At 41.6% G+C, this 26,515-nt stretch overlaps 1 protein-coding gene across 8 annotated transcripts in view; it reads right to left on the minus strand.

Moving 5' to 3' along the window:
• nap1l1 (nucleosome assembly protein 1-like 1) overlaps nucleotides 1-19,544 on the minus strand; it is a 42,440-nt gene extending 22,896 nt beyond the window's left edge. For 7 of the 8 annotated variants that reach the window (XM_052030391.1, XM_052030394.1, XM_052030396.1 and 4 more), the window contains exons 1-5: nucleotides 19,434-19,544; nucleotides 8,921-8,957; nucleotides 3,157-3,242; nucleotides 1,690-1,792; nucleotides 8-149 (exon numbers count right to left, since the gene is read on the minus strand). In XM_052030391.1, the coding sequence (XP_051886351.1) occupies nucleotides 8-149; nucleotides 1,690-1,792; nucleotides 3,157-3,242; nucleotides 8,921-8,937 (348 nt within the window). In that variant the 5' untranslated portion in view covers nucleotides 8,938-8,957; nucleotides 19,434-19,544. Of the gene's footprint in view, nucleotides 1-7; nucleotides 150-1,689; nucleotides 1,793-3,156; nucleotides 3,243-8,920; nucleotides 8,958-18,349; nucleotides 18,761-19,433 lie in introns of all 8 variants that reach the window. The other variant, XM_052030390.1, reaches the window with a different exon arrangement.
• Between the last annotated feature and the right edge of the window lie 6,971 nt (nucleotides 19,545-26,515).

A 26,515-nucleotide genomic window follows, 5' to 3' on the forward strand; every position in this document is an offset into this window, starting at 1 on the left:
ATCTCACCTGATCAAAAAAGGGTTGATAGAGAGCAGCATACTTTCTTTGCAATTCATGGACTTCTTCATAGAACTTGGCTTCTATATGTGCACACTTCACCTGAAGGTTCTTCAAAGCATTTACACGCTTCTTCACAATCTTAGGCAAGCTAAATACCAAAATAAGACCAATTAGAATTGACTTGCTCCTGGAATACAGCCAGCAATGACCCAACACAATTTACACTTTCTCATGTCTTCCACAGCAATTCGCAAAAGCAAAAGCTGGCCAACGCCCAATTGAAGTAATTGTCAATTCCAATCACCAAGAGATCTAGTCCCAACAACCAATATATCTAACCAAGGTGCAAGGTAAACACTTGGGTTTCTCAGGCTAACTGAGTTTACGAAACCAGACACTGGATCTTCAATAATTGTAGCACATCTGAAAGGACAGTAATTAAGATTATTAATTTTCATTTTGACATTTCTTCAGTTATGTATCTTAGTTTTTGAATATTGAAGGTCAACTAAATATCTATCAAAGACAACAGTCGAGCATGATTACTCACTTTTTTATTATAACCAGTAAACTATTGCCCCTCGAATGCCTAGCCATTTCTCTTTTGAAAGCCCTCACCAACAAATTCCACCACCCACACAGGCCCTCTCATAAGCCATGTCTGCAATAAGAGCATTCTATAAATTGCTGCACCTTTTACCCCTCACTTTAAATTAATGTCCTATAGTCCATGAACTAATAGCTTCTCTATTATGGCTTTATTGCTTTATCAAGTCTCTTCTCAAATTGTTTGCTTCAAGGAGAACAAAAAACTTCTCCAAACTAAAGTTCCTCATCCCAGAAAATCCTCATTCTAGTAAACCTTCTACAACAAAGTGTGGTGACCGTAACTAATCACAATACTCTAGTAGTTGCTTAACCAGCAATTGTAAAAGGTTGTAATAACCTGAATGCTTTTGTTTTTCTTCAAGTTATGAAGCCCAGGATCTTATTTGCATCACAAACCACACCCTGACAGTCAGGTTTATACACATTTATGTCCCCAATTCCAAAATGCCCTTTAGAACTATAACCTATCCAAAACACCACCTTGATCTTCCTGCCAGAATGTACCATGCATTTTCTCTCTACATCAAATGAAACACAAATCAGCCAATGGCACTTTAACGTCCATTCTGTCATTCCACACCTTCCTGCAGTCCATTACCAACTTATCACAACTTTCCCCCCCTTCCCCACACCACTGTTCAGCACACCATCAGATTTGGAGTTGCAGGAAAATTATGCTCCATACCCCTTTCCAAGACATGAACATGCCTATAAAAGCAAGATTTTTTGATTGTTTTTTTTTTAAAAGCAAAGATAGACAAATCAAAGACCAACATTCAGATCAACAAATGCTACCATTTTGGAGTTAGCCAATTTTGCTCAGCAACCTAAGGTGCAGCCTTTCCACTTAGATCCCCAGTGGTAGTTCTGATTCTTGAAGCTGAGATTCAAAGTCCAGCTATCCCTCAGTGCAAAGCCTTTCCCAGTTGCTCGACTCATAGTATTCTTAAGAATACTATGTTGCCTGAACATGTCACGAATTTAATTTCCAATATCAGTACTGATGTAATGCACCTGTCACAACATATCAAGTGTACATTAACATGCAACAGCTAATAGTGGCACATAATAATCTTTACCTTTCTATATAACCAGATGGGTTTCCTACAAGTCCATCGAGTCGTTCCTGTAGCGCTGCCAAAATCCGTGGATTCTGCATCATCTGAACTGTAAGCTGTCGAGCTGTTAGTGTGGTGTGGGTGGAAATTATACAAATCAGGTTATGACAAATAGCAGATAGCTATATAACAGTTTTTAAAATAAGGTGAAGATTACAATAATTACTTAAGTTACAGGAAGGGAAAACTTCAAATGTTGCAATTACACCTGTCAACACGTCTGAAAGGAAAATATAAATCGTGACACTGAGCTGGTATTCAACACCTCGTCCCTTATATCAGAAACACAAAGATGCCATGTTATTTCAGCAAGGGACCTAAAATGGGAGGGCAAACAAACTAATTTCCCAAGTAGAACTGGATTAACTGACCTGCAAAATGTTTATAGAAAATGAGGTGGTCAGGCATATGATCCACATATGTAAGGATATAGATGAACAAGAGGCAAGATCCCAGGTGAAATTTATGCAAGCAGGTTGGGATAAGAAAACCAATTTAAAACTAAATGAATGCAATGACAGTGGCACAGTGGCGTAGCTAGTAGTCTCTACTTCAGCGCCAGAGACCTAGGTTCCATCCTGACCTTGGGAGAAGTCTTTGTGAAGTTTGCACATTCGTGACTGAATGGGTTCTCTCCAGGTGCTCGTTTCATCTCAAAAACTTGTGGCATGTTAGGTTAACTGGCCAATGTAAATCACCCCTAGTGTGTAGGTGAGGGGTAGAATCTGGGAGGAGTCTATGGCAATGTGCGATTAGTGTAGAATTAGTGCAAATGGGTAGTTGATGGCTGGTGGGCTGAAAGGCCTGTTTCCATGTTGTATCTCGCTACAACTTTAATGCCCCTCATAATCTACTTTTAAAAGAGTTGAAACTTCAGCTCAAGAGGAAAAAACTTTTGATAGCTCAACTGTGAAAATGGAGCTATTAGATCCAGAGGGACAACAGGGAGCAGAAAGGGAAGACACAAGGCAGTTGTGGCAGCAAGCAGACCTCTGATAAATATCAGTGAAAGGCCAAGAGATAACACAAAAAGATAAAAGTAGGTGAACTGAGATTTGGAGTAGAGATCCAAACAACAATACTGGTGGTAACAATTGAGCCAGGGACATGAACCCACTTCCCTTTACTCTCGAGGTGTGATTTATATTTTTCAAATCTGTAGCTTTTCATCATTTTCACCAACTACTTTCTTCCTTTCACCTCCTACCAGCTGCATGTTTCTGTAACGTGTTTAGCAGATCAACTGCTATTAAGCTGCTTCTACTCTTTTTAATCCAATTCCCTTACCTGTTGACACTCACTCCTTTCGCCACAACCCCACTACTAAGAAGTAACAAAAGTTTTGATTTCTATTCATTTTAACTACAATGGTGACTGATCTAATTCCAAAGCTTGGTGAATCCAAGATGTAAAGTTGTGCAAAAATACCTTTGCTTTCTTCAGATGCTTCTTCTTCCTCAATATCTTCCACATCCTCCATATCTTCTTTCTGATCACTTTCAGTCTGCTCTTTGCTAAAACAGATGGGTTTTCAAACATTAACGGGACATTTCAACAAACAGCAACTTTTAATTAGGAAAAATGTACTGGGATAAACATCTTTCCAAAGTTAGAAACTGACCCAGAGCTACAAAATAGTAAATATTTTCCAAACTCAATTTTAAAAAAATGATGCATGAAACCCATTCTGACAAGGAGATAAAAAGTGAAACATGAAGCAACACAGATTCAGGTCAATCACAGGTTAACATGATTTAAATAGTATTTGGTAGTACTACCAAGTATTACTGAAGTACTTGGGACTTCACTATATTCCGGACTGCCAAGAGTGCAGAGTTGATGTTCGTATACAGATTCCAAAGGCAAGTAAAATTACAGCTTGCAGAAGATTTTCAAAACTGGTTAACAATTCTTGGCGCTGCACCCAGTGAAAACTAATATCAAAGAGGGAAAGTTTATTTTATTTGTCAAAAAACACTACATCATACTGTAATTAGAGCTCCTCTGGTTTGCACTGTAAAACAGAGCGAAAGAGAAACCAAATTCACCTTAAGATTTGTCCAAAATTTTGTTTTCAAACTTTCAGCTAAAACTTAATACTGCACCACCTGGAGTCACAGCAAAAAGGGAAGCTACGTACAAAAGGAACAGTAATTTAATCATTTCCAGCATTTTCTATACTTCAGTTTTCCAGTATCCCCAATTCTGTGTCTTTTGCAATAGGGATATAAAGATCCAATCAAGAACTTACACTGATTACTGCAACAAGAATAATAAAAAACCTCAGTATATAACTGATTTACAAAAGACAACTGGACTCAGCTTGAGATTTGACAAATTCATCCTCAAAGGATTATCAGACAATCCCCAGTAAAGCACAGCATTAGATAAAATAGACAAAGTTATTTTAAGATTAATTGTTATCACTTGGCTGCACAAGTATTCTGCAGATTGAAGTTGTTATTGGCCGTTTTATTAATCAAATACAACACCAAAGTTAATACTCATTAACTATTACTTTTAGATGGACAATAATCAGGCAGGATAGCACAGAAGCCAGTGATGCACACCATAGAACCATGCAAATATCCCCGCTGTTTAAAACTTCGATGTAGGCCAGAAAAATGATATGGAGCAAATAATGCCCATTCCTGGGTATCTCAATAAAATCTGTAGCAACCATGCGTTTGCATCCAACCATATTGTCTCAAACTTGCATGCCCTGGACTACTACTACTTGGCCTCACACAATACTGTGACAGTAAGAAATTTGATCAAGTCCACACATTGTTTCTAACAGAGTATGGGTACACCACATCATGATAATTAAATTGAACCCCACAATCCCATGATGCAGATATCCCCATCAGTTATCTCCCACCCCTAGCTACTTTTAGGCCAACATTCTTTGACATAAGCAGTGGGTGAGGTGAAAGTGTTCCCATTATTTCACTGAAAGCTAACCACCATACACTAAAATCCCTACAGCAGGGGGTCAGACATAGTTGTGCTCCAATCATCGCAACTATCTTTATTTTGAGGGACAAGACTCTAGCCAGATTTTCCTCCAATTCCAATTGACTTGACTGTAACTAGGATGTCTTGATACCATATTGGTCAGACGTTGCCTTAACATCAATGATGATTACTCTTGCATCCTCTCTAATATTCATGTCTTACGTCCAAGCTTAGATTGAGGCTACAATAAAGTCAGGAGCAGAGTGATCCTGGCAAAACTCAAATTGAGCATCAGTTTACTGGCGAGTGCCATTTGACAGCACTATTGATAACACCCTCCACTTGAGAAACAAAGGACTGCAGATGCTGGAATCTAGATGAAAAGCACAATGATGCTGGAGGAACTCAGCAGGCCAGGTAGCATCCATGGAAAAAAGCAGGCAGTCAACATTGAGTCAGGACCCTTCTTCAGGACTGAAGATAGGAAAAGGGGAAGCCCAATACATATAGGAGGGAAAAGCAGAGCAGCGATGTGGACAAAAGAGGGGAGGCAGGGTGGGCACAAGGTGGTGATGGGTAGATGCAGGTAAGAGATAGTGATAGGCAGGTGCAAGGGAGTAGAATAGATCCACCAGGGATGGATCAAAGGTAAGGAAGGAAAGTAAAAAAAAAGGGGTAGAAAAAAGAGATAAGCTAGGAAAGGGAAGAAGAGAAGCAGCATGGTGGGGGTGTGGGGATTACTTGAAGTGGGAGAATTAAATGTTCATGCCATTAAGCTGCAAGGCTCCAACAGAAAATGAGGAGCTGTTCCTCCAGCTTGCACATGGAAACTGGAGGAACAGCACCTCCAAATCCTCCACGTTGTTAATGATTTGAGAGTAGGCTCTTTGAGCTGATACCAATCTGCTTACATCTACCAGAAATACACTCAAGCTCCACACATACTGGATTCTGTGGTTCAATAAGATACAAGAACACAAGTAGGACGCTCAACTCCCACCTCTGCTCTACCATTCAATAAGTTATCATGCCTGATCTTTCACCTCAGTATGACTTCCCTGCACTAAATCTATATTCCTCAATTCCCTTAGTGTCTATCAATCTCTATCTTGAACAAGTTTACCCAAGAGGGCTATGGAGGATGCAGTTGTCAGATTCCAAAGGTTCAACATCCTCTTGGTAAAGAAATTCCGGCTCATCTTCCTCAAAGGCTGACTCATTATTTTGAAACTGGGATCCTGATTTTGGATACCCAAGCTAAGGGAAACATCCATGTATCTACTCTATCAAGCCCTATGAGAATTTTGTAAGTTTCAATGAAATATCCAACATTCTTGTAAACTTGAGAGAATAAGCCCAGTCTGCCTAATCTCTCCTGAAATAATCAGCCCCCCACCCCCTCCCAAGAATCAATGAAGGTTTGCCAAATTACTATCTTTTCTTGGGCATTAAGACCAGACTCGTGTACAATTGTCTAGGTGTGGTCTCACCAGAACTCCATGTTAATGCAGTAAGAGATATTTACCGTTGGTTCAAATCCTCTTTTAATAAAGGCGAACCTACCACTTGCCTTCTTAATTGCTTGCTGAATCTACAAGTTAACTTTCACTGATTCATGTACATGGACACACGTCATTTTGACAAAACATCTTTCAAGTTCGCTGTTTAAAATCCCATTTGTTTTTCTACCAAAGTAGATGAACTCACATTTTACCACATTACATTCCATCTGCCGTGTGCTTGCCAATCTACTCTACAGCATCAAACCATGCAGCCCCCAACCAAAAAGGACAATTCCTACAATTTCCTGTCCCAATCAGAATTGCAGCTCGTTAGAAAATTAAGCTTTTTCCTTGCTCTATTACTCCCTTTAACTTCTCATTAGTCATAGCAGGTTACTAATATTTTTAGGTTATTGTGCTTTAAAAAGAGATATACATTATGTACTAATTCTTTAAATGCTACCCATTGTTCATTTACTGTCATACTTTTTAACAGTTTTGTAATCTATAGCCAATTCATACTTTTTTTCCAGTTTGCTTTGTTCAAATTCAATACACTAAGATTCTGGTTAAGCTATATCACTTTTAACTTGTACAAAGTTCTATCGTACGATCATACTTCCCTAAAGCCCCCTCCATTAGAACCAAAATAATCTCTTCTCACAGCACAATACTGTCTAAAAGTCTGTTCCCCTCTGATTCCTCAACACAGACCTAGAAAACCATTTCTTTTAACTCCATAAATTCATTATCTATACAATTACTACTCATTTGATTTGCTCAAACTGTGTAGATTAAAGCCCCTTGTGATTATTGTATTATACTATGCCATACATTACCATTAAGGGGCCTATAAGCAACCTTCACCAATATCGTGCATCTTTTGTAGTCTTAGCTCCATCCAAACTGATTCTACTCCATTTTCCAAGCTATAATCCCTTTTCTTTACATCTTTTTGTAAAATAACAGTGTGATTCTCTTCCTTTTCCATTTTGCCAGTCTCTTCTAAAAGTACCCTGGAATATTTAATACCAAAGCCTGATCACTTTGCACAGCACACTAATTGCCATTAGATTGTATCCATCCCTTTCCATTGTGCAATTAATTTAGCTATCAGCTACCAAAACTGCACCCATTCAGACAAACTTTCAATTTTGCCCTTTTACCATCTTTTTCTCTGATCTAATTGGAAGTACACTTTGGTATACACTGGTCCTTCCCAGTTCTGGTTGCTAATACCCATTTCACTACCTTGCACTATTGCCTTGTCCCTTAACTTTTTAAATTTTTCCTCCACAACTCTTCACCCATCGCACCCCACCCCCCCCCCCCCCCCACACACACACAACTACTACTAAGTTTAAGCCATCCACACCTCTAGCTACTCAAGTTGCCAGACCCATTCAATTGGAGCAAATTTCAACAAAACATCTTCTCCTTTCTCCAGTTTAGTTTGAACCCTCACTGCTCATGCTCCTTTGAACAACATTGTTAGTTCTTGCATGGACTTTCCGTCCCAATTACAAGTTTCACATATGCCCCGAGATGGTGTCTTAATCCTGGCAGGCGACACCCTTCAGTGCTCACAATCGCGGCTGTAGGGAACAGTCTCTATCTTAACTCTACTATCCCCCTGTCACTGCTGTATTCCTTTTCATACCCAAAACTGACATTGTGGCCAATTTTTGATCAATCTCCATGCATTATCAGCTCTCGTCCATGCAATGAGCAAGATTCGAGACTTCTTGAATGTTGTCTTGTGAATCCTGATATCAGTAACAAGCCAAAATCTCACCTCAACTTTGGCTTCTTTCAACTTGTTTGTATAAAATCTCATGGTAGTATGCAGGCAATTCATCAGCAACCATACATTGGCTTAACAAGACTCAAGATTTTTTTTTAAATGTAACTTAGTAAAAACTAGGTACTTCAACATCAAAATGGAACTTCTTAGACACTTCACTTGGAGGGTCAGGAAAAAAAAAGGCAGTCAGAGCCTCCACAATTCCTTCCCTTGCTTCTCTTAAAATTCTTTTAAAAAGGCTGGCAATATATCCACTTTCAAAGTGGATAAACCACTTAAATACTTCCTCTGACTATTGCATTCCATCCAATATTTCACACAGGTCCTCTATCTACAAAGTTGCACCCTGCCCCATTGTTGGAATACTTTCCATTTATCTTCACAAGAACCTCACCCACATCTTTTGCCTTCACATCCAGATTACTCTTTTGGACCCTAAAGGCCTTAGTTATCCTCTTGATCCTTATGCATTTACAAAACACATTTAGACATTTGTTGATTTTACTTGCTTGCATTTAAAGGAACGCAGTAGGATTATTACAGTTTCTATGCCAAATCATTTGTATCTCTTTCAGTGACAGTACACAAAAGGACTACTATTAATCAGGACCAAACTATTTCATAAGTACTTCTGCTGAGATAAAGTTGACATTCTTCAACCCATAAGTTTTCAAATTTTTGTTCACCAGAACATTTGAATTATATATATTCAGGTACTAAGAACTACACCTGAGAATTCCATAGTTTACTTAAGATGAATTAATTAAGCACTTTTCCCCCAAGCATTAAAGTAGTATCCAAAATTTGCTTCCTTATACACTATTCTCAATTCTGCATTTATATTATACATCCATTAAATATGATAAACACCAAACATTGAAAGTCACTTTACAGATTCCCAAGTGCTTTCAGCAATTCAGATACTTACTTGTCAAGGTCTGCCATCTTCAAAAGATGAGAAGTACCTGGGGAGGGAAAAAGGAAATTTCAATGTGGTTTCAAAGTCACAGATTTCTACTGTGTTCACCTGAAAAATCTTCCATGTTTACCAGGCAGTCAAATACCAGAAGATTCCCAGCAGTCATCTTTTATTTACAAATTAGCACAATTAAAATTAAGTTAAATAGACCTTCATCTCAACAAGCATCCATTTGAGAATTCCACCCAGTAAGGAATTCTCAAATTGATGCTTATTTTAGCCAAACCCACAAAACTTAAATAAACTGTATACAACAGGATATTATTCCAGTTTTAAAGAGTAGCAATGCAATTCTCGGTACATACAGTTAAGAGTTACAGCGTGAAATATAAAACTATAAAATACACCAGTGACAAGAAGGGTAGCAAGGTAGTGTCAGCTGTAAGCATGTACTCATCTGAAAAATCTTAACTGTTGCAGTAATTGTTTCCACAACTGGAGGGCACTATAAATGCATTCTTATAGTGCAAAAGTTCTTGTACCATTTTAAATTACCAAATTCCAATCAGATTATTCAAACATCATGCTTAAAAGTGACTGAAATATACCACAATGAATAAACCAAATCTTTAACTAGTGCATCAAAAAATTTGAATTTCTATGATGCTCTCCACATGGAAAACAATTACAAATAACAGGAAATGGAAGTAGATGTGTAGCAGGATGGAAACTTATTGCTCCTGCAAATCTCCATTAAGTTTAGGTCAGGGATTTTAAAATTATCTCCAGCCAACATTTTACTAGAATCTCATTTCACAGCAGTGTCATTTTCTACTTTTCCTGCAGAGACAATTTCTACACGTCAGTAATTCACTGTCCACGAGCCAAAAGTTACATCAACATAGCCATTCAAAAGTAGAATAGACTTGAGGGCTGAATGGATGACTCCTGATGTCAAAACACCTTAATCCATCAGTGTATCACTACCAGCTACCTACTTGGTCAAGCAGTTTCCCAGTAGCCAGAGAACAGAAACTAGACTACACAGAAGGCAATGAACTCTCATCTCCCCTGGCCAGTGAAGCCCAAGTTTGATGCAACTCTCAAAGCCCCTTAAATTTCTTTATATTATCCTCAACCTCTCATCTAATAAATGTTTGTGCATCCAGAGGTTTAAAAAAGATCTAACAAATTGTGACTGCTTCAAATCAGATTTCCATCTGTGACAAAGATTCTCTCATTCAGTTCATGCATCGACTTACCCAAGTTTGACAGATTTCATTTTTTGTCAATAGCTATACGATCTCAACCTTCCTCCAATATTGAAAAAAAAATCACCATTCAAGAGTGTTGTTTCATCAGTTTTTACACTAGTCAGGCTAGGCAATGTACAGGAGGATCATTGGCTTGAAGTTATTTAGGATACCAGCAAGTCTTCCTGGTATCCTAAATAACTTCAAGCCCTATAATCCATTAGCATCCCTCAAGGAACAAAAATCTTCCATACCACTTTCCTGTTCCTACCACATTATTTTTATCCACACTGCTGGGATCTTCTGATCTACTGGACAACAAACTCTTCAAATTGATCTATACTCTGCCAAATGAGATGGTCTAAGAATTGGAATCGTTTTCTCTACCTACTACTGCTTGTACAGTTATACTTGCGTCTAAGCCAGTGAAGTAACCTAATGCTTTCCCAACTGGCATTTACATGCTATGTATCAAAACAGTAATGCAACCTTACATTCATTCCATTATACCTGGCATATTAATCAATCAGTCTGAGCCACTACAAAATAAAAGCTCACACAGCATTCAATATTTTCTCCTGCCCCTCAGAAATTATACCTAGGATTTTTTCTTTGAATTCTGGTGAGAAACAGTCAGTTTGCACAACCCTCAAGTCTCTGACACCAAACAGACACTGCAGTTACACCTTTGAAGGTATATGGCCTTGCAGCTGAACTTAAGCCACTAAACTTTTATCTCCATATTTCTCATTTGGACAACAAAAGTTATTCAAGAGTTTCATTACTGAAGTCAAACATTTTATGTTTACCATTTTCAGCCTTGCATCTATCCATCCTACATTCAACAAATAGCTAGACCTTCACTATTAAAGCACGATTAAAAAACTCTGCAGCAGACTCAACTGCAGAATCACAAACCTTGACATGTCTTTATCTGGAACAGTTTGTCTTGCACCCCATTTGTGCAGAAAAATAAGATTTACAGAAGGAAGGGTTCTAGCTTTGATTCTCAGTGTCCCCTAAACTTTATATCCTCATTAGATGTGACATTTTGTTTTTCTTGCATCCCCATAGAAACATCAACCTTCAACTGTAAATTCTCAAAAATAAAGCTATGGCTACATTCAATACTTTGTGGGACATGGACAAGGCCAGCATTTATTGCCCATCCCCAATTGTTCTCAAAGTGGTGGTGATGACCCACCTTTCAGAACCACTAATCCTAATGATGATGGACCAGCCACTCCTCCCACAATGAGGTTGGTTGGGAATTCCAGGTTTTAGACCCAGTGACAATGAATGGTGAAATACTTCCAAGTCAGGACAGTACACAATTTGGCATGGAAGTCTGCATGTGGTAATATATTCCCTTGCACTGGCTGACCTGGTCATTTTGTTGGCAGAAGCTGCAGTTTGGTAGATGATACCAGAGTATCATGGACAGGAAACTCAAGTACAATTCCATAATTCCTACAAATATGAGAAAAATTCAAAGCTAAATATCTGGAAAAAAGGAAACTTCTCCCACATTTAATTATATTTCTATATTCAAAAAACTTAAGCTTGGAGTGTTTGTTATCTGCTGTATTACGTACACCAGATATGCCAGCTTTTAGGTGAGACAAATTAAACTCACAGCTATTTTCTCAGGTGAAGATAAAATCTCTTGGCAAATCGATGAATGGAAAGGCCAGGTCCCCCGGTACTCTGGATGATACTTTTCTCCCATGTACTATTAAAGATGGATCAGACTATGTATGGATGGATCAGACAAGACCTTGATGGGACCTTGTTATGTAAATCAACCATCTGATTTTCTTACAGTACAAAGGTCAATACACCTGAAAAGGTTTTTGTTAAAGCTTACGAAATTTACTACAAGCCCTGTGAAAAGTAAAAGACAAATAAACAAGAGTTCAAATAAGAACATGTCCATCAGTATACAACTAAGTGGAAGTTTGCTCTTTTCAAAATAGTCTTCAATTTTCTATTAGGCAACTAAATTGCCAATCCTCAATGTCACAGTTTTTAAAACTCAGAAGCAGATTTTAGGATGATCTGTGCCAATTCACCAATAAATCCTCTAATCAGTTGAGAGTGGATGATCCCTTCCAGTACAAGTTGTGCAACGTATCCTTATGGAGGTATTTAAATTTGTAAGAGATGAAAACTGGAATAGAAATCTATATTTTCTATTCTTCAGGAGTTCATAGATTAATCTGAATTTAGAAAGAATGCCAATTTATTTCAAATTAGCCAGTTTCAGCCAGTGAAGCTACCAACTTGTACCTTTAGTTCTTCCTTAATGTAGGACAGGTATAACAATTAACTCAAGATTTACATTTCAGATCACAACACAACAAATCCTACTGAAAATGCTGTGAAGACCAGCTATGAGTTTGATACCTGAATAGTGAAATAGCTATTTGAGTTGCTTGAGAAATGGTGACTTCAGAATTCTGGGTAATAACAAAAAGGAAGAGCAGGATCCCACCAAAATCAAGATTGTGGGGAATAATCAAGCCCATCCACCAACACCACAAAGTAACATGCAAACTTAACCTATATTTTCTATGCTGGGACATGCCACCATCTGACTAATTGCTGCATAACTCAGATTGTAGGATTTCACTGGTTTCTTCCATTCAAGTCCCACCCTCGGAATCTCCAGTCTGTTAATCCAGTCAACAACCTCTTAATTGGAGAAACAAGTCACCTCTTGAAAGAGGTACTACAGGGCAGATTGATATGACGCGTTCTGTGATCTGGGACTTATAGCCACAGATGTACTTGTATAATTTTCCATTTGTGCAGGTGGCCACCAATGGAAGATTACAGAAGTACACTGCACAGTTTCTATTATCCTACTACTTTGGAGGGAAGTCAAAGACAGTTATCTCTACTGTAGATTCAAAAGTACCATTTCTTCATAATTCCTTCAATGTGACCAAGGTGTTCGTACCTGCAACATGGATATTGGCTACTGCTCCTCAAAACAGCCCATGTAATTTTAAATGGTTTTGTTTCACCAAATCTCTGTAAGTGAAGAGGCAAGTGTGGCTATCTCGCAGAGGGCATTAGAATTGCCACCAATAGCAAGTAGTGCAATGTGGGTCAACAGCGGAAGTCACTCATCTGGCTGGTTGCATATAGCAAGATATCTATTATTTTTGCATCATGACTGCAGAACCATGAGGCACTGTGGTGCTAGATTTAATAGGGGATCATTAGGAGGCAATTAAGTTTCCTAGCCTTAAATGGAAATAAAATGCATGAATTTCATCAAAAGGAACCCAATGATAAATATAAAATTATTGATGTCACTTATATTGGTGACCATTAGCCATGGGGACATTATCACTACAGAAATATGCTTTAGAAATGTGCCACTACACTAACTCATTATTCCCCACCCCTCCCTTCCTAATTGCCCATAATTTGTTATACCTCAAGCTTCAGCCTTTTTCCAATGTTTCCTCCATTTCAGATTTTCAGCATCCATGTTTTTTTGATCAAGTCAGGAAACTCTTGCTTTCCCAGACAAAAACTGAACTTTAAAATGGAACATATTTGCAGAACATCTACAATTGCAAAGTGATAAATGGATAGGATGAAAATATTGCATTTCAACAAAATCATACAAGCAAGGTCAGACATCAATAGATGAAATTTATCAATTTCAGTGCACTAGCACTGCCTTTGGCCATTTGAAGATTAAGGCCTCAAAAGCAGCACTACGTTCAGTCTACTGGATCTCTGCCCTCTTGTATATTTCTGAGATATAGATCACTTGCAAAACAGGGACTTCAAAGCACTTGAGAAGTTACCACCAATGTGCTCTCTGCAATATCTTCCCAATCCACTGGCAGGATAAACAAACCAATGCCAGCATTCTCTCCCAGGCCAACATCCCCAGCATTGAGGCTTTAATTACTCTCAGCTCCAAAGAGCAGGGCACATTCGTCACATGCCCGACACTAGACTCTCAAAACATACAAACTCCAAGTCACAGCAAGAGATTATCAGGTGGACATAGAAAATGATTCAATGATTCAAGTGGGACCAGGGATGACCACTCAAAATGGAGCAGCAACATTTGCATGGGTATGAGAAACCAGAGTCCATTTGTCTGAACCATACAGAAGCCCAGCATAAATGGCAGGAGTCCACCACTGCAAGCCACCCACCACAAGCAACTCCTGCCCCAGCTGTGGAGGGATCTGCAGGCCCCAACACAGCCTCATCAGCACCTCAGAACCCAAATTACTAGAGTTAGATTGCCCAAGCTAAGTTACAAAACAGTCGAGCTGCTGGAACACAATACACTGCACATGGGACAGGAAAAACAAAGCAAAGATGTAGGTACCAGGTTCTTTCAACATACACAAAATCAAGCTACAACACAACATTGTGCATAAGTGTGAGCACAATTGCACTGATTTAAAGAGACAGCATATTACTTTATCTTCATGACATACAGCTCAACCAAAACACACTCTAAACAAGGAAGACAAATCTCAAATGGTACGATTCTTAACCTTTCTCCTCCTCACTAATTTCTCCCCTTCCCAAGACACTGGTTCTTTGTTAATCATTCCAAAGTTAGCAAATTGGAATTACCTTGGCATACACTGAATAGATTTTGTTGTATAATTTTAAAACTCCAGCCTTGGATCACTACTAGGATGCAGGAATGACCAGCTGATATTTTTTATCAATGACAAGTACAAGCAACAGTGATGTTTCTTCATAACATTGCAAAGCTCACCATATGGCTTTCAATTTTAAAATTACAGATCATACGATGAACACTAACAATACTCCTTGCAGTAGTAACTTCACTTGCTCTTAGGTATCTTTCTTGTCCAGTTAATTACTTGAACACAGAGACAACACAGTTGCATTTGATTGCTGTCCTCAAACAAGCACATGTACATTCCATCAGAGTACACAACAGGGAGAGAATTTCTTCTCCATGTTGTCAACACCAACTGCAATGTTGGGTCTAATAAACTGCAGCACACTAGCTAAGACCAGTGAATGAACCACAGACCTCGCTCTGCATTCCTTGGTTATTCAATAAGCTTGAAGCCACCAGGGAGCCTGCAGGGCTTTTAAAGGTTTAAAAATCTGGACACAACAGAAAAAATATTGTACAGGTACTGAAATATTGAGAATAATCGAAGACAGAATTAAAAACTTCCCTAAAATTCCACAGTAGCATGCACAAAGTATCTCCCCCCCCCAAAAGAAAACCACCAAAGAACCATTTCCTGCCTGTAGTGCTGATCAATCAGCAAAAAATATCCACAGAAAAATCAAAGGATCAATTTATAAACATTCAGCTTGTTCCTAAGAACATTGGGGAATGAAAATCATCTGTTCAAATTATTTTCTTTCCAAAACTGAAAGGAAAGAAAGCATTTAAAAATAGTGACATCAAATTAGATGACACAAAAAGTCAAGTTGGCAATTCAGAAATCACCAAGAGGGGAAAAGTACTGATGATCTTGAATTAAATATGGACCAACCATTTTGAAATCAAGATGTGCAATCTTGTGGTTTCATTCCTGGCTTATGGCATGCTTGCCTTCATCAGCTGAGGACATCATGTTACAGTTGTACAAAATGTTGGTTAGACCACATTTGGGAGTGTTGTGTACAGTTCTGGTTGCCACACGACAGGAAAGATATGATTAAGCTAAAGGGTGCAGAAAAGATTCATAAGGACGTTGCCTGGATTGGAGGGCGAGTGATAAAGAGAGATTGGATAGGCTTGGTGCTTTCCCTGGAGGGAAGGAAGCTGATAGGTGGCATGAAAGGGGTAGATAAAATTATGAGAGCATAAAGTAGATAGCCAGAGTCTGTTTCCATTGGTTAGGGTGTCTAAAATTAGAGGGCATAGATTTAAGGAAATCTACGGGAGGGAGGAAATTTAAAGTGGATCTGAAGGGTAAATTTTTCCACACAAAGTAGTTGATATCTAGAATGAACTGCCAGTGGAGGTGCTGGAGACAGAAAAGTAATAACAGAGGCATCTGTACAGGTACTTGAATGAGCAAGGCATAGAGGATATGGAATTAATGCAGGCAAGTGAGATTAGTACAGGCAGGCATGATAATCCACACAGATGTGGTGGGCCGAAGGGCCTGATTCTATACTACACAACTCTAGGACTCCAAGCCAAGAAACTTAACCGTTTCTGACCCCTCACAACAGCAGTCAGCTGTGCAAATTCACAGCATTGTGCTCCAGAAGATTTCTTAATCAAGGAGACCAGTTTCAGTGTCAGCGACAGAGGGCAAAATGACTGTTATTTTCAATGAAGTAAAATACAGTCCTGTGGGCTAGACGTTTGGATTCTTCCAGTCAAAGGAATTACTGCAAAATGTATTGTGCACATACTTTTTGAAATGACAGTTTTATGGGGCCAACACAAAATGTGCTGGAGGAACTCAGCAGGACAGGCAGCATCTATGGAGGGAAATGGACAGCTGACGTTTCAGGTCGAGACTCTCCTGACCCGCTGAGCTCCTCCAGTGTCTGCAGTCGTGTCTCAATTTTATGGGTCCAGCTGTCTTTCAGGGAAAGAAAATTAATATGATTATATCCTATCAAGCAACATCTCCTTTAATGTTCATTCTGCACACTAATTAAAACAAAAAGTGTCAAAGGTTCTGACAGCACAGAAAGAGACTCATTGCCCTCCTGCATTTGTGCTGACCAAGAACCATTTACATTAATCCCATGTTTTTTTCTCCCCACGTTCTCATAAACCATCCATTTCCCCCCATTCCGGCAAATTATATTACTCACCTAGACACCTGGGGCAATTTACTGTGGCCAATTAACCAACCAACCCATACTTCTTTGGGATGTGGGAGAAAACCAAAACACCTGGACAAAACTGGTCAGAGGAAGAATGCGCAAACTCCACATGGACAGCACTGGAGGACAGGATTGAACTCGGGTCAATGAGCTGTAATTGTAAAGGAAATTACTATACAATGCAACGGCTTCATCTTAATACCCCCATTGTCAGTCTCTCAACTAAGCACTGAAAAATGTTAAGCTGTTTGATATGTCAAAGGGGACTTCTGGAAAAATCTGTCAAGGTGGACAAATAGCTCAGAGTAACACCAACAAAAGGATTTAAAATTGGTTAATATGCAGTGTTTTGGGCCATGACAACTCTGAGAAAGTGAGTTTTTCTATTTACACAGTTTCTCATTGTTTTGAGCAAATACTGTGTCTTACCACTTTGGATAAACACGATTCCATAAGTATTAATGAGTTGAACCACTCATTAATTTGCTTATAACATTATTTGGCTAGGATACTAGAATTTCTCATTATGAACACAGTACCATGGAATCCTTACCAACTAGAATTACCAGAACAGATAGATGTTCCCTCTATATCCTCCAATTTACTAAATCTCAGCAGTCAGCCTATATCATAGATTCAAATCTTGATGGCAGTTTTTTTTAAAACTAAGATTAGCAAAAAGATTTAAGAGTGCAGAGAATATTTACAAGGATGTTGCCAGGACTCGAGGGACTGAGTTTTAGAGAGGTTGAGCAGGCTACCACTTTATTTACTGGAGCATAGGAGAATGAGAGGTGATCTTATGGAGGTGTATAGAATCATGAGGGTTGGGGGTATCAAGAATTAGAGGGCACAGGTTTAAGGTGAGAGGGGAGATATTTAATAGGAACCTGATGAGCAACTTTTTCCACAGTTCATCTATGGAATGAGCTACAAGAGGAAGTGGTTGAGGCAGGTACAATAACAACATTTAAAAGGTAATAGGACAGGTAAATGGATAGAAAAGGTTTTGAGGGATGTGGGCCAAACGTGACTAGTTTAGCTGGACATCTTGGTCGGCATGAACTGGTTGGGCCAAAGGGCCTGCTTCTGTGCTGTATGACTATGTACACAAGTCTACAAAAATGAATCACATGGGGAAATTTGAGAAGTTGAATTGTGATTAAACCAACCTGCAATTTAGAAAATGTTTTAAACATCATTCATGTCTGGTTAACAGTCTAATTAACACAATATTTAAATGGATGATAAAAATCTTATATACTTTTCATTCCAGGAATCCAAACATATTTTAAAAATATTACAAAACCCATCATGACAACATTAAGTAAACATGTGCCAATCTATTAATTCTCACCCACTAGATTTTTGGGCTCAATGGCACAGCCCGAACATGCAGGTAAATGGGAACCAGCGCCTGAGGCGTTCCAACGGGACAAGGTTTGATTTTATAAAGGATGCAGATGACAAGATGATGGTCATGCTCGAGGTTACAACGAGACCGTTTCTCACAGCAGGGTGCTGTGAATAAATTACTGCACCAAGTGTGGGAAGCAAGCGTCCAGCATCCAGTTGAGATGCAGGAGTTGTTTAGAATAAAGACGGTCCTCCCTTTCCCGGAGTAATTTGCCGCGCTGGAGGTGTAGAGTCCAGTGGCCGGTCCCTCGGCGCCGGCCAGCGGGGCTCCTGGCCGAGCTGGGGGGGTGTGGGGAGAAGGCCTTGTCCGGCTTTCAAACGAGGCGACACGAGGGCTCTCATCGAGCCCGGGCTGCGGCAGGACAAGCAGAACAAAAGGGAAGTAAGCTGGGAACCGAGCCGGCGGCCGCGGAGCCCATGTCCTTCCACCCCACCCCCGGGCCGGGAGCGGGGGGAGAAGCCCATGTCCTCCATCCCCCCCCCACCCCACCCCCGGGGCCGGGAGCTCCACCACGTGTTGCTGGGAATGGGGAGGGGGGGGCGATAACCGGGGATTTGGCGGGGTGGGGGTGCGCGGCGGCGTGATGGAGGGAAGTGCGACACAGGCGGGTACTCGAGGGCCCGGGAGAGGAGGAGGAGGGGGAGTGGGCGACGCATTCCCGCCTCGCCATCTACCCCCCCCCCACACACCCCGCGGCCTACCCAACCACCCCCCCCCCCCACCACCGACACCACCTCACCCCCGGCGGGCCGGGCACCGCCGCTCCCACACCGACACACACACACACGTGCGGCGGGCGGGGGGGGGGGGTGGGGGCGGGAGCGGGGCTCGGGGCCTGCATGACCCCGCAACCATCCCCCCCGCCCCAAACCTCCTCAACGGGTCTCACCTAACCGACACCCCCCCCCCACCCGCCAAAATTCGGGCCCAGGCCTATCCCTCGCCCTCTTTTCTCCTCAGATCGGTCCCCGGAGAGGGGGAGAGGGGGAGGGTCCCCGGTGCCCGCCGCCCGCCCGCCGCTCACCGGACGCACGGCTCCTGCGGCGCGAGCTGCTCTCCGATGGCGCTAAAGGAAGGAGAGCGCGCCGATTGGCTGGATATAACAACAAGGGGAGCGCGCGCCGCGGCCCCGCCCCCCGCCGGCCAGCTCAGGCACCGCGCCTGCGCGCCTCTCGGCTCTCTCTCTCTCTCCCCCCCCTCCCTCCCTCCGCTGCCCGCCCGCTGCGCATGCGCGCCTCACGGCTCCCCCTCCGTTACCCGCCCGCTGCGCATGCGCGCCTCTCGTCTCCCCTCCCTCCGTTACCCGCCCGACGCGCATGCGCGCCTCTCGTCTCTCTCTCTCTCCCCGCTCCCGTTACCCGCCCACTGCGCGTGCGCGCCTCTCCTCTCTCTCTCTCGCTCTGCCGTCCGCCTTCCGCGCATGCGCCAACCTCCCCACTTTGCCCCGCCTCCTCCTGCCGGACCACCTCGCGTCGGCGGACCCGACAACCCACCCCTCCCCCCCGCCGCAGCCCGGCGTGCGCGCTCCGTCGTACGTGCGCGCGCCGTCTCCGCCCGCGCGTCGCTCCTCCGGGGGGGGGCGGGGCGGCATGCCAGCTGTCAATCAAAGCGCCTGTCAGAACCCATTCATAATTCCCCTGTTCATCGTAATATGTTTCCAAGGTCTCCGTTCCTCGGAAAGGGCACTGCGCCCTGTTCAGACAGGCTTGCAATGGAGCATAAATGGTCTTCATGTAAAATTAAGCTGAAAACCTGTACAGTTATTATTCCGGGGGAAAAATGCACAGGCAATGTTGCACAGGTTAGAAGCAGGCATAACTCACAGGTCGTTTTGAAGAGGAAATTTACACCCAATTCTGTCCTTGTTCTTCCCACAACATCAGTGATTTTCATGGAGTTAATAAGGAGGATTTGTTTCTACTCGCAACAGGGTCAGGAACCAGAGGAAGTTTAAAGTCATTGGCAAAAAAGACAGAAATATGAGAAGGTTCTTTTTAATGCAGGGAATTATGATGGTCTAGAATGCATTGTTTAAATTAGCTGGAAACAGATTCAATGGTAATTTCAAAAATGGTAATTACTTCACGGAAACAAGGCACCTGACCTAATTGGCCCATGCCAGTGTTCATGCACTACATGAGCCTCCTCCAACTCCTTTTCATTTCACCATACCATCAGACGTCTCACGTTTATGTAGGGTGCCCTTAAAGGTGCAATAATTGGTTAGGTACTGGAGGGGCTGTGGAGAAGGTGCAAGCAAGTGAGACTAATTAGAGCCAGCAAAGCAGCATCCTGTTTTGTTTTAAGAGAATGTGATCTTTATGAATTAATTTGTTTTCTGCCCTTTGATCATAAATTTAACCTTATATGCTCCAAACCCATTGGAGATATTCACAAGAAAACAGGAGCTGGAGTAGGCCACTTGGCCCCTCAAGCCTGCCCTGCCATTCGATATGATCGTGGCTGATCCATGCTGGCCTCAACTCCTCTTCTGTGCCAGTTCCTCATAACTCTCAATTCCTCAATCTTTCAAACATTGTCTATCTCCACCTTGAATATATCCAATGATCCGGCACTCAACCACCATTCACCACCCTCTGAGAAAAGAAATTTCTATGCACCTCAGTGTTAAATGACTGGCCCCTTATTTGCAGCCACATCCCCTTATTTGTGACTCTCCCACAGTGAAAACATTGCAACATCTACCCATCACGCCCCTTAGTTTGAATAAGGTCACCCCTCATTCTTCCAAACTCCAAAGAATACAGACCCAAACCGTCCAGCCTGTCTTGAGAGGGACAACCCTCTTATCCAAGGAGTTACCCTGGTGAATCTCCTTTGGACTGCCTCCAATTCTACTATATCCTTTTTAGGTGTGGGAACCAAAACTGTGCACAGTGTCCTAGTTGTCGGCCTCGCCAATATCCTCTCCACTGGAACAAAAAGACAAGATATCTTTATCAGTCACGTACATCGAAGCACACTGTGAAATGCATCTTTTGCGTAGAGTGTGCTGGGGGCAGCCCGCAAGTGTCAACCGCGCTTCTGGCGCCAACATAGCACACCCACAACTTCCCAACCCGTACACCTTTGGAATGTGGGAGGAAAACCGGAGCACCCGGAGGAAACCCTTGCAGACACAGGGAGAACGTACAAACTCCTTACAGACGGCGGCCGGAATTGAACCCAGGTTGCTGCCGCTGTAATAGTCTTACGCTAACCGCTACACTGCCGTGCCTGCCCAAACTCCCTATACTGAAACTCCAAACCCTTTGGCAGTAAAGCCCAACATGCTGTTTGCCTTCACAGCTGTGGATTTCACCTGTTTGTAAATTATCCAATCATTCACCTCTAATCTGTCAAAATTCAGGGCAAATACTGCTCAGCCAAACTGATTGGTGACCTATTGTGTAACTGTAATGAGTTATCCATCAGCAATGACTGTTTACCTCTATATGATAGCTTCAACATAGTTTCTCAGACAACCCTGACTGCAGGAAGAATCACTGATACTTTGCCTCTCACCAGTTGCCTCAATGAACCACATAAGGAGCTATTAGAGACAAATACTTTGCTTGGTTATAATGAGCACCTAAAAGGAGGAAGAGAGAGGCAAAGAGGTTTAGGAAGGGAATTTCAGAGTTTAAGGCCCAAGTACAAGTTGTGAATAATGGAGTGATAATAACGGGTAATAAAGGGACAACGTTGTTAATGAACAGCAGGTTAAGCAGCTTCTGTAGTTATAGAAATTTTGATTTGAAATATTAAATGATGATTGAAAAATAAAAGTTGACCTGGGACACCATAGACACTTCCCTGCTCTTTTAATACCATTGGATCCTTTATATCAAAGTCAAAGTCGAGTTTATTGTCATCTGCACAAGTCCACGTGTGCACAGGTGCAATGAAAAACTTACTTGCAGCAGCATCACAGGCATGTAGCATCATATAAGCAGCATTCACAAGAAAATCATAAATTAAACATAAATTATACACAACTTTTACAAGAAAGAACACAATTGGAACAAGAAAAGCAGAGTCCATTTTAGTGCAAAGTGATCAAAGTGGTCATAGTGTTGCTAAACTGTAGTGATTAGGGTTGTCCATCTCAGTGTAGCATTCTGGATAAGATGCCAGTTCTTGCCTGAAGCCATCGCCCACTGGTTCATCTCTGGAGTGGGACTTGAACACTGAGTCCGACGTTCCTGGACAAGAGTGCCTCAGATTTCACCTATCCTCATGTGGCTTCGACTTTGGAAGCCAGCAAAAGCTGAGTCAGCTTCAAAAACAGCTGATGGAAACAACAAAGAGCTGACACCTTGGGAATGGTCTGACTAAAAGCCTATGAACGTGCATATATTTGCAAAGCTTTGGTAATTTAATCCATAGCTTCACATGACATTCCTTTGGAAATAAAGGACATATAATGCCAAATTCACAGATCTGCATCTTAACTAGCTCCCATTTATGCACAAGAACCCTCTCAACTTCTTCATCTCTCCTGCTGATAACTTTCTGACAGAGAGCTAACAGCTGATATCTCCCACAAACTGGAAATCCATCAAACAACCTGTAAATGTCGGGAAAATCAATGAATTATGTATGCAATGATCTGTCTGGATGGCACGCAAACAAAAGCTTTTCACTGTATCTCGGTACACGTGACAACAATAAACCAATTCCAAATACTAACTTACCTTCCACAACAATTTCTGCTAAATTTACTAATTGGGAAGGATCCCAGGAGAACAGGTCAATATAAAAAAACCTGCAGATCTGGGAATCTGATATAAAAAAATGAAAATGCTGTTGTTCTGATGAAGGGTCTCCAACCTGAACTGTTAACTCAGTATCTCTCTGGGAAGATTAACACTGAGAGATGTTTCTGTTTTTTGCTGAATTGGTAACAAAGTAGATAATCTCAGGATTATCCAAATAATGAGAGGGGGAATTAAAGGAAGAATTCCTTTTCACACAGTTTTATCAGAACATTGACACACAAGGGATTCTGCGGATGCTGGACTGTGGAGCAACACACACAAAATGCTGGAGGAACTCAGCAGGTCAGGCAGCATCTATGGAGGGAAATTAACATTCGACGTTTCAGGTCGAAACTCTAACCTGATGAAGAGTCTCGACCTGAAACGTCAACTGTTTATTTCCCTCCATAGATGCTGCCTGACCTGCTGAGTTCCTCCATCGCTTTCTGTGTGTTTATCAGAACATTGCTTTTGCACAGTGGTAACTGAGACTTTATAATTTACATGGAAATTGTATAAGGATTTGAAGATGAGGGATATAATAGGACAAAAGGAATTGATGCTAAGAGAGGCCATTGAACTGTACAAGCCTGCTCTGCCATTCAATAAGACCACGGTTAAACTTCTGCAATAGAGAGAGTGCAACGAAGGTTCAACAGATTGATTCCTGGGGTGTGGAATTATCCTCGGAAGAGAGATGAAGCAGACTGGTTTGGCCACATCGGGAGCAATGTATTTAATTCCGGTTGCCCCCTTATGGGAAAGATGTGGAGGCTTTGACAAGCGTGCAGAAGAGGTTTACCAGGAGTTCAACTTTAAAAGTTCATCTTTTCAAGGGTTTATCTTTATTGTACAAGAGGTCCATTCAAGAGTCGTATAACAGCAGGATAGAAGCTGTTCTTGAGCCTGGCGGGCACAACCCTCCCCACCATCATGGACATCTTCAAGAGGCGGAGCCTCAAGAAGGTGGCATCCATCATTAAGGACCCTCACCATCCGGGACATGCCCTCTTCACGTTACTACCATCAGGGAGGAGGTACAGGAGTCTGAAGACCCACACTCAATGATTCAGGAGCAGTTTCTTCCCCTCCGCCATCAGATTTCTGAACGGTCCATGAACCCATGAACACTACCTCATTATTCCTTTTTTTATGCACTATTTATTTATTCTTGCAATGTATAGATTTTTATGTCTTTGCACTGTACTGTGCCACAAAATAACAAATTTCACATCATATGTCAGTGATAATAAATCAAATTCTGAGTCTGATTCTGGTACGTGTTTTCAAGCTTTTGTATCTTCTGCCCAATGGAAAGACCTCATCTATAAAAGGCACTCTGATGATGCAATATTCTTACGGTGCTGATAAGGAAAATGGGGTTTCAAAAAACACGATGATGCTGGAGGAACTCAGCAGGCCAGGCAGCATCCGTGGAGAAAAGCAGGTGGTCAATGTTTCAGGTCAGGACCCTTCTTCAGGACTGAAGATAGGAAAAGGGGAAGCCCAATATATAGGAGGGAAAAGCAGAGCAGTGATAGGTGGACCAAAGAGGGGAGGCGGGGTGGGCACAGGGTGGTGATAGGTAGATGCAGGTAAGAGATAGTGATGGGCAGGTGTGGGGGAGGAGGGGAGAGCAGATCCACCGGGGGATGGGTCAAAGGTAAGGAGAGAGAAGGAAAAAAAGCATTTCCTGATGTAAACAAACTCGGTGGCTAACACTGTGGTCTCACATTCAGTTGAGTTTTGTGAACGTTACAAAACATGGTTGATAGTTTGTTAACTATATTAATTATTTTGGAAAGAAATTGAAATGAGACCTGTGCTCACTGATCCAAAGGAATGAGACTTTTCTTCTGCTCTCCCCTTCTCCCCCGCACCTGTCTATCACCATCTCTTACCTGCATCTACCTATCACCACCCTGTGCCCACGCCGCCTCCCCTCTTCTGTCCACCTATCACTGCTCTGCTTTTCCCTCCTATATATTGGGCTTCCCCTTTTCCCATCTTCAGTCCTGAAGAAGGCTCCTGACCCGAAACGTTGACCTCCTGCTTTTCTCCACGGATGCTGCCTGGCCTGCTGAGTTCCTCCAGCATCAGTGTGTTTTTCATCTTGATTCCTGCATCTGCCGTCCTTTGTCTCTCTAAAATGGGGTTTCATTTCTGATAAAAAGTCCCTAACATCTCATGTAGCATGCTGGTACGGTTATTCTGATTATGTCAATATCTAAGAAACAAATGATACAGTAAAGGGTGAAATGAGGCCAGCAACTTGAGTGTCATGATTCAAACACCTTGCATTTCTTTCATCCTTGTTTTCCTCATCAGATTTACAAAGATGTACCTCTCCCCAATATAATATCAGCATTCTCCCTGCAGAAGCACAGTGTAACAAAAAGACACCATTCAACCCTGGTGGTGAATGCAGTAACAGGAAGCCAATTTCAAAGTAATAGAGCTGGTCAAGGACAACTTCATCCTCACAGTCATTTTTTTTAACAAACTTTCTTGTGAATGTGTATAGACTGCAGGATGAAATCAAAGTCGGCGAGTACAAAATATGAACACCATTATTTTATTCTGATACCCACGGTTAACTGTTTTTTAAGAAGTTCTGCTAGTCCTTTGCTTATGCACTTGGTCTATCTTGTACTTTTTATTTTTTGATATACACTGGCTATTCAGAGAAGTACAAAGAAGCCACAGTTCAATTTAGCCCGTTTCTGCGAATGCTCTGTTTAGAGGGACCACATATCATGGTATGAACGGAGACGACTGGGTAACCGCACTGTGAGTCACACCCAAGATTGGGGTTGATTTTGCACATATGACATCTGTAACTGTCCTCCATTTTGCTGGAGGAATAGCCCTGCTTTTATCTGGAGACTTTGCTGTAATTTTTATCACAAGTTCTGTTGTTCTAAGAAGTCAGTGTTTTCTGTGACACTCGCTGTTGTTTGTAAATCCTGCCCTAAATCTCACATAGCTTCAGAGCATTTCCTGATGTAAAGAAACTTGGTGGCTAACACCATGGTATCAAATTCAGTCCAGTTTTTTGAAAGTTACAAAACATGGTCGATAGTTTGTTAACTATATTGATTATTTTGGAAAGAAATTGAAATGAGACCTGTGCTTACTGATCCAAAGGAATGAGACTTTTCTTCTACTTTCATAACCAAATCAGATGGAAAATTGGGTTGGACATAAATCAACCACAGTGGAGTTTGCATGTTATCCCTGGGATTCTCCAAGCTGTTCTTGTTTCCTCCCACATCCCAAAGATGTGATGGCTTATGGCTATTGTAAATTACCCCTTGTGTAGGTGGATGGTAAGAGAATCTGTGGG

The sequence above is a fragment of the Pristis pectinata genome, chromosome 15 (genome assembly GCF_009764475.1).
Source record: "Pristis pectinata isolate sPriPec2 chromosome 15, sPriPec2.1.pri, whole genome shotgun sequence".
Classification (NCBI taxonomy): domain Eukaryota; kingdom Metazoa; phylum Chordata; class Chondrichthyes; order Rhinopristiformes; family Pristidae; genus Pristis; species Pristis pectinata.